The following is a 9,516-nucleotide window of genomic DNA, read 5'->3' as shown; positions in this document are numbered from 1 at the left end:
TTAGTCTACAATTCATCGCATCTAAAAAGCTTATTATAGATTTTGTGAACTATGGCTGTCAGATAAATGTAGTGGAGTAAAAAGAGCCATATTTCCATCTGAAATATAGAGACTATAATATAGCATAACAGTAAAGTACTCAAGTAAAGTAGAAGTTCTAAAAAAGTGTAATTAAGTACAGTAATTGAGTAAATGTTGGAAACGGGTGTGACACAAGCCCACACGCACGCACGTGCACGCGCGCGCGCGCGCGCGCACACACACACACACACACACACACACACACACGTTTGTGGCACTATCTTTGTGGGGACCCGCCATTGGCATAATGCATTCCCTAGCTCCTTACCCTAACCTTAACCATCACAACTAAATGCTTAACCTTAATCCTTACCCTAACCCTAACCATGACCTAATTCTAACCCTAATCCTAAAACCAAGTCTTAACCCTCAAACAGCCCTTTAAACTTGTGGGGTCCAGCATTTTGGCCCCACAAAGCTGTCTGGACCCCACAAGTATACTGTATTCCCGGTTTTTGGACCCCACGAATATAGTTAAACGAGAACACACACACACACACAGAAGTGAAGCAGCACTCATCTGTACTGAAAATAAATACATCTTTATTATTCTCATCTCTACAGAGTGATCCCTCCCCTGCATCCCACTGACAAGACATCAATACAAAATAAACATCATCATTAACAGACATCAACAGAAATTAATAGAAACCAGACAGTGAAGTGAAATTAGAAGTATGTGAAGGATTAAAAAAATAAAAGGACGTAGAGCCTCGGAGCTCACAGTGAGTGTTGGTCCAGCAGAGCAAAGTTTGTGACGTGAAAGATAAACATTTTAAACAAACAAAAGTAATTAAATGGTGAAGGGAATCAAAGGTCAGAGGTCCAGTTAATAATGAATTAGAGTGTTGAAGAGAAGACTGTGAGATGTGGCTGAAGACTCAGAATCAATAAGTGGACATTTGAGCTCAGATTCTCTTCACCATGTATAATTATTTCCCAAACATCAAGAATGAACATCAACAACAACAAAAAGTAAATAAATTGTTTTCCAAAAAAAAGTTCCGCTTTCAGTAGATCATTTTAATTCTAATGTGTCTGTCTAGACATTTTGAAAATCATTGTTCCACAAAGATTAAAAAAAAAAAAAAGTAGTTATTTAGGAGTGTGTTTTAGCTTGATTAATGGGTCTCCCAGCCAATCACACTCAGCTATGGTGGGTGCGAGTGCTTGTGTCACCTCAGCTACTCCCAAGATTTCCAGTTTTCCATAACTGTTTATCCGGAAACCTGCGAGGGACAGTCACTACACACAGGCATTAATGCTGAAAAAAAGAAATGTTCTTTAAATGGTCATTAGTAATTCAATGTTCAGTGATAAATCACTTCTGTGGATTCTGTAGAAAGAGGAGGAAAATCAAGAGTTTCTACTGCAGATTAATTAGTATCAGACGTGCTGGTAGACAGTTTGTGCTGAAGTGAATGACCTAAAATGTTAGCAGTGATTTACTGATAATCTATTTACATTAGTCTCAGTAATCAATATATATGTTTGTATTATTGCACACAGATTTGTCATCGGACAGTGGGAAGCTAACATGCTAAGGTGACTAACATGCTAACGCAGCTAAGGTTTGGGCTCCACTGCCCGTTCACCCATACATGACCCGGCTCGCTAAGCTCCTCCCTATGACCTGACATTACACCATCATCATCATCAACAACATCATCATCATCATCACTGTCACCATGACAACTTACTGAAACCTCCTGCTGCAGAGTAAGCTTTGACCTCCACAGTACCTCATGACAAACACACTAACCTCTTCACCTGCTCTGTAACAATCAATACACACACACACAAAGCAAAGAGTGTGAGTGTTACACACACAAACCCTAACCCTAAAGGAACAGTCCAACATTTTGTGAACCCCTTCAGTTCAGGATGTGTTTAGCCTAGCTTAGCACTAATCACAAAGAAACAGAAACAGATTCAACTGTGAATGAGGCAAGTGGAACAAAAGCACAACGACAATGATGATGAGGATGATGATGATGATGAAGGAATGTTGACAGATGTTGGATTGGATCCCTTAATTGTATATTTTTAAAATCTTTTTAAAACTTTTAAGAGAAGGTAAAATGTGCATGGAACTTTAAGGGGTAAAAGTTTGACATAAGACTTTACTCTTATTTAGGATCAAGGAATGTAACCCCAAACGAAAAGCTTGGATCAATAGTTCATTAAGGCACATACAGTATTTGTAAGGGAAGTTAGTCCTGTGTGTTGCTCTGATAACATGTTTAAGGCTCCAATCAGCCAAATTACTACCTGAATGACTGTTTAAAATTAAAAGCAACTGATTATTTATTATTATTATCATAATCATCAGGACGGACTGATCTGGGGCAAAAGAACTTGATGGGGACATGACTGGGACTAGTAGTGGTGTTACTGGTAGCACTGGTACGACTGTTAGCAGTCCTAGTTGTAGTACTCGTAGTATTAGTGGCAGTGTAGCAGTTAGAGGCCTGGCTTTGATCAAAACAGCTTAAAAAAACAAAACAGGATGGGATGAAAAGACAACACATCCTCGCTGATGGTTCAAAGGCACAGGCTGGTTCAGACTGGCTTTCCCAGCATGCATCACACCAACACATTAGAACCAAGCAGACACGTAAACGTCCCATCTGAGGCCCGGGTGGGGTTTATCACATGTAGGCAATGTGCTCATTTCATCATCAGTGTTCCAGACATACAGTGTTACAGACACATAGTGTTCCACACAGACAGTGTTACTCAGCTATACAGTGTTACAGACAGACGGCGTTGCTGCTCAGGCTGTGGTAACTAAGGCTGAAGGTGAAAGGGGGCGGTGCATTGCTGTTGCTGCAACTACTGCGGGTGTTTCTTGCCGGGCAGGGGCGATCGCCTTGGCGAGACGGCAGCCAGCAGCTCACTGTAGATCTCCTGTCGGACCTCTTGCGCCACGCTCTCTCGAATCTGGAAAAGAGACAGAACATTTAAACAGCTGCTGTCTTAATTAACTCAGGTCCCACGTACAGACATGAAAGTGGTATCAATCTTCTCACCTAACTCTCAGCAAGAAGGCAAATAAGTCAATTTCCCCAAAGGTCAAATTGTTCCTTAAAAACAGCTGCATTGTGAAAAATGCTACAGCAGTTTGTCTTTTAGATGAAGCGACATCTTGTCACTTTTTCTGGTCTGCAGTAACCCATTTTAAACAGCTGTGTGACAACAGGGGGCTTGAAAGATTCTTTAAAAGATAAACCAAAAAAAACAACCAATACCAATGTAATGTATGATTAATGTAATGTAATAATGTAACAGTGCAGTACTGTAGATACAACTGTGTACTACTTATTCTCTTATATTTATTTATTAGTTATTATTTATTGTTTGTTTAGTTTCTTTTTGTACTTTTTTGCACTAAACCTTGCTGCTCTAACACTGTGGATATGCCTGTTGTGGGATTAATAAAGGATTTTGAATCTTTTGAACAGTCATAAGAAAGCATTCTGCTGCTAGGTACCTTTTCTTTATCCTAACACTGCTTGTGTATGACCCAACAATGTAAAATGCAGTGTTCATTTTGTCAACAAATCATATGACAAAAGAAAACAACAAAAACAAGACTAAATAAAAAGAAACATAACCACAGAAATCTTAAATCTAATGAAAAAACGGGATATGGCTTTAAAATCTGCCATTAAATCCAGAGCAAGCAGAGATAGACATACTTTCACTATGCTACGGAATAGGGTAGTCAAAGAGATAAGGATGGCTAAAGCAAACTTCTTTTTGACCATAATTAAAAAAGCAGGAAGTAATACTAAAATTATTTGGAGCCAGTTAAGAAAACTAATGGGACATAATGTTAACAATGCCAAATCACTTGAACTTGTTGTTAGTGGAAAATTAATAAACAAGCCAGCTGAAGTAGCTGATGCTCTGAATAATCATTTCATTGATTCAGTAGAAAATATCATCAAGTATTTTTCCTCTGAATATAAGAATACCTCTTGCCAAGTCAGACAGACAGAACCAGCATTTAATATAGAATATATCAGAGGCAGATGTTATGAGAGTGATTCGATCTCTGAGGCCATCTCGAGCGAAAGATGTCATTGGTATGAACACTATAATGTTGAAAGACCTTTCTGAATCATTAGTCTACCCAATTACGAAAATTGTTAACCTTTCATTTGCTCAGGGATTGTTCCCAAATGTGTGGAAATTAGCTGGAGTCTTTCCTGTATTTAAAAGGAGGTGATCGATTGTCCATCTACAACTACAGACCCATTAGTATCCTGCCGGTGTTTTCCAAAGTGGCTGAAAAACTTGTCTCAGAACAAATGACAAATTATTTAAATACCAGTTCCCGTCCTTTATATCCAAATCAATTTGGCTTCCGTATTAATCATTCAACAGAAACAGCCAATTGCTATTTCGTTGAAAAAGTCAAGTCACTGTTGGATCGAGGGGTTGTTGGTGCTGTTTTTCTAGATCTAAAAAAAGCCTTTGATACCATTAATCATGAAGTTCTTCTATCTAAATTACAAACGTTTAACTTCTCCGCAGGCACCATTAAATGGGTAGAATCTTACTTAACACATCGGACTCAGTTTGTTAGAGTTAAGAATCATCAATCAGATGTTATTTCCATGTCAGCAGGTGTCCCACAAGGCTCAATCTTGGGTCCACTTTTATTTTCTTTGTATGGAAATTACCTGCCAAATGTTTGTCTTAATGCCAGAATGGATAAATCACAATTGCCTTCAATTGAATGTATCCAAAACTGTATGTATGTTTTTTAGTAAATCTAAAAGTCGCTGTGCAGAACCGGATGTAGTCGTAGCAGGGGAGCGACTACAAGTCGTCTCAAATTTTAAATACCTTGTATGGAGTATACATTGATAACAATCTTAATTTTAAATCACATATTAAGGTTTGTAATCGCATTAAGTTCAATCTGGCAAACTTTAGATATGTCCGCAATTGCATGTCAACAAGGGCTGCAATGATGTTTATGCACTCAATGATTTTATCCCATATCACCTACTGTTTGACAACCTGGTCACAAGCAAGCAACACTTCTCTCAAACCACTACTCTCCCTATATAAAAAAACTCTTAAAGTACTTGACAGGAAACCCATATATTATCATCATTGTCATGTTTTAAAAAAATACAATCTTTTAAGTTTCGAAAATTTAATTAGATATACGGATCTTTGTCTTATGTACAAAATTCTACATGGACTGGCTCCTCAGGTATTGAGCCAGTTTGTAAACACAGTACCAAACGCTTACAGATCTACAAGGAGTGCAGCAAGAGGTGACTGCATTGTCCCGCTGAGGAAAAGTGCATTCGGTCAAACAGCTTTTTCAGGCAGCGCTGCTCGTGAATGGAACCTCATTCCAACTCACATTAGAAATTTTAAAACATACGTTTCTTTTAAATTTAACAGGTAATCAGGACTGTTGACATTACATGTAGACACAAAATTTTGCTGCTACTTTGTCTCTCCTGTCCTGCCCGTTTGTGCCAGTAGTGCTATGCCTACGAAGTTGTTGTTACATGGACTGAACGTTTAGCTCGTGTGTGTGTGTGGGTGTGCTGGTATTGATGTTGATAATGACAATCTGTTAATGTTTATATGTTGATTTTGTGATTTTTTTAATTTTTACATTTATAGTTAATTTTACTGTACTATTATAATCCTTTTGTCTTTTTAGGTGTGACATTGTACTATCCAGGGACAGCAGATGTAAAATAGCCTTTTGGCTAATTCTGGCACATTTTACATTTTCATATGTATTATTAGTGCGCATTGTCCCTGTTAAATAAACCTGAAATAAATAAAATAAATAAAATAAATAAAATAAATAAAATAAATAAAATAAATAAAACAAAAACTCTGACAGAATGTCTTACAATTTTCATCAACAAATAAAATGATAACGTGAAAGACGTTTTGTCATTGGTCGTTTTTCTGCTATACACACAGTTAACATAAATTACATAATGACAATAATAAACATAAGGGTTGACTCTTCAATCACTAAAGTACCAGTAAAAGTGCTGGTGGACTGTTACCTCTCTGATAAGCTGCTGCAGGTTCCCCACTCTGACTTCTCCTGCTGCTCCCTCCTCCTCTTGTATTTCTCCTCCTTCTCCTCCGTCCCTCTCTCCCTCCTTCTCTTCCTCAGTGTGTGTGTTGGGTCGAGGAGGGGGGGCAGGGTTTATGTTAATTGATGCCCGGTACACGCCTCCTCTCTGCTCGCCGCTTCCTCCTCGGACTGGACTGGAGGATCTGGAGGAGCAGTCGGTGGAGGGGGTGTTACCGTCGTAGCTGAGCTCAGATTGGAGGTAGAGCTGCTCTCTGAGGAGGTCCGACACCTGGGCAGACAGGAAAAGGTCATACATTAAGACAAACTTTATTAGCTTTATATATAATTGTGTGTGTGTGTGTGTGTGTGTGTGTGTGTGTGTGTGCGCGCGCGCGCTGACCGGCTCCATGGCTCTTAGTGCAGAGGCGGTGGACAGGCTGTCAAGACTGCCGTCTCTATGGAGACTCTGAGGAAGAGAGCAGGTCACATCACGTCAAGTTAATCAGTTTAGTTTGTGATCACATAAATTGTCTTAAAGGTGCTCTAAGTGATGTCACGCCTTTTTTAGGCAACAACATTTTTTGTCACATACAGCAAACATCTCCTCACTATCTGCTAGCTGACTGTCCCCTGAACACACTGTAAAAAAATACGGTTTCTATAGACAGCCCAGGCTCCACAAACGCCAACAAAAACAAACTGTGCCAACCTGCACCACACAACATAACAAACAGTCTTCCAGCGTTCCAGCCAATGACCGACAAGAAGGATTTGAGGGGAGAGGTTGGGGGGTTAGTGCGCAGAAGCACGGAAGGGAGGGGGAGGGGACGGGATGAGGAGGAGGGAGGGGCGAGCTAGCCTCGTTTTGTTCTTATAATACTTCGAACGTCGTGCCGTCAAGAAGAAGAAGAAGAAGTGCCGTCACCCAACATCGCTTAGAGCACCTTTAAAAAGGGTTTTAATAAACTACTGCAGTAACGGTTCCTGACCAGACAAACGCACATATGTACTTTATATACCCATTGGTGTTGTATGTATATGCTTTGAAGGGTGCCTGTGTGTAGTGTGAAGAAATATTAATATACCCTGCGGCGTCTCTATATGCGTCTATACCCTGCGATGCGTGTGCATGTATGCGTCTTGTGTGTGTATACTCTGCGTTGTGTTTTGTGCTTGTATAACCTGTATAATGTGTTTATACCCCAAGGTGTGTGTTTCTTGTGTATACAGTGTAATAATTATATAATAATTATAATAATAATTAGTGGGAATGCTGTTCAGCAGCATTCCAACTATTGGTACTTTTTTTTTAACATTGAAGTCAATGAGATCATGCTTCGAATCCTTCAAATTTTCTTCCGCTCCCAACATTTTCAGCCCCTCCATACTTTCACCTACAGTTCTAAATAAAGAACCTACGGTTCTCTCACACTGTCTCGCACTCATTAGCAGGTGTGGTGATTAATGATCAAAGAGAGGATTTATAAGTGCTAAAGGAACATTCATGATCTATACAGATGATAGTGTAGTGGATAGGGCACATGCCTTTGGTGTGGGAGATCCTGGTTTGAATCCCACTGGGGTACATCAGTCAATGTGTCCCTGATCAAGATGTCATTTCACTTTTTCAACTATTCTCACTACTTCAACTTATTCTTACGGATTTAAGCTATTCAACCAGTTTAGCTTTAACAATTCAGCTATTCATGTTTTATTTTGGCTCTCTCTTTTTCCTCTCCTCTCTTTCTCTCTTCTCTTCTCTCCTTCTCTCTGTCCTCTCTTTCCTTTTGTTCAGCCCCATTCTTTTTACCTAATATATTTCACATCTCATATCAGCTAGATTGATGCTTTTTCGTTCTATGCAGTGTCTGAAAATAATACAAAGTATTTCTTCTTTCGGCCGTTTTAGGTAATTCATTTCAACTTTCATCTTTGACAGTATTACAGTTCAGCTTCAAGCTTTTCTAACAATGTATTTTAGCTCTTCACTTGGGTAATGCAGTTTAGCTTCCAACTCTAAAAAATTTCCTAATTTTTTAGCAGTGTAGTGCATTTGAGCTTTAAGATTTTTCGTACTATTTGTTTCATATTTCTGCATTTGTGAGTGATTATCAGTTAGTAAATATACTCAGACCTCACAATGTTCTACGTCTTTTGTCATTATTCAACTTTTGAAGCCAACAGTTCAGTTTATCATAAGCTTTTAACTTTTTAATGAAATTTATATGTATTACAACGATTTCCACTTTTTCAACTATTCTCACTACTTCAACTTCTTCTTACTGATTTAAGCTATTCAACCAGTTTAGCTTTAGCAATTCAGCTATTCAGCATTCCCACGCATTTTCCGCAGGAAATGCATTTTGTAGTTGGCAAATAACATTCAAAGCAGGTGTTTCCCTTAGAAGCAGAGTGGAGAGGCGCTTCTGGGGCGCTTCTTAAACATGCTGCGGTGCGTCTGATGGAGTCACAAGCATTGTCTGTGCGCGTGATCAGCTCCGGTGGCTGTGACGCAGCTGCGCCTGGTGGAAGCCTTGGTAATGTATTGTCACTGTTGTGAAATTAATTAATTATCACTATTAAAATGTCTCAATCGAAATACAGTCAGAATATCCTGAGTACCCGATGATGTGTGTGTTCTGTGTGTATACCTTGCATTGTGTGTGTTGTGTGTATATACCCTGTGTTGGGTGTGATGTGTCACCTCCATCAGTCTGTCTTCCAGCTGTTGTTCCAGCTCCTGCAGTTCCTCTCTCACTGCTGACCTCAGAGACTGAAGCTGCTCCACCTCCATCCTACACACACACACACACACACACACACACACACACACACACACACACACACACACACACACATCATGTTATTTTGTGCCACATGTACTGTACATTGTACACTGTAGTACTGTACATGTACATTTTGTCATACTGTGAAACATGTATCTGTTTGTTTATGAGTCACCTGTCGGCAGGGCTCAGGTGTTTGTAGACCAGAGCCTGCTGTCGGATGATTGACAGCTCCAGGTCCATCATCTGACTGCGGAATAAGTTTAGACTCTGCCTCTTCTGCTTAAACTCTGCCAAAGACTGAAAATTGAGAGTAATAAAGTGAAACGAAGGTTAATAATAAAACAGTCTCAATATATCTAGAGATGTTCCGATACCAGTATTGGTATCGCCTCCGATACTGCCTAAAACGCTGGTATCGGTATCGGGAAGTACTGGAGTTTATGCACCGATCCGATACCACATAATAAAGCCCTAAAGAAAATCTATATTAAAGTAGTTTATTTATGTTCTTTTTCCGTTATAACTGACTGTCAAACTGCATAATAAAAGAAAGTTCTGTGGCATTGTTTGAGT

At 39.3% G+C, this 9,516-nt stretch overlaps 1 protein-coding gene across 5 annotated transcripts in view; it reads right to left on the bottom strand.

The window, feature by feature from the left end:
* Positions 1 to 602: 602 nt before the first annotated feature.
* Positions 603 to 9,516, bottom strand: part of itprid2 (ITPR interacting domain containing 2) — a 46,172-nt gene continuing 37,258 nt past the window's right edge. For 4 of the 5 annotated variants that reach the window (XM_031280923.2, XM_031280971.2, XM_031281121.2 and 1 more), the window contains 5 exons: positions 9,116 to 9,240; positions 8,835 to 8,949; positions 6,555 to 6,620; positions 6,141 to 6,443; positions 603 to 3,024 (listed from right to left, as the gene is read on the bottom strand). In XM_031280923.2, the coding sequence (XP_031136783.1) occupies positions 2,917 to 3,024; positions 6,141 to 6,443; positions 6,555 to 6,620; positions 8,835 to 8,949; positions 9,116 to 9,240 (717 nt within the window). In that variant the 3' untranslated portion in view covers positions 603 to 2,916. The remainder of the gene's footprint in view (positions 3,025 to 6,140; positions 6,444 to 6,554; positions 6,621 to 8,834; positions 8,950 to 9,115; positions 9,241 to 9,516) is intronic. The other variant, XM_031281041.2, reaches the window with a different exon arrangement.

The sequence above is a fragment of the Sander lucioperca genome, chromosome 8 (assembly GCF_008315115.2).
Source record: "Sander lucioperca isolate FBNREF2018 chromosome 8, SLUC_FBN_1.2, whole genome shotgun sequence".
Classification (NCBI taxonomy): domain Eukaryota; kingdom Metazoa; phylum Chordata; class Actinopteri; order Perciformes; family Percidae; genus Sander; species Sander lucioperca.
The sequence above is the reverse complement of the archived record's forward strand: the minus strand, read 5'-3'. Positions and strand labels throughout refer to the sequence as shown.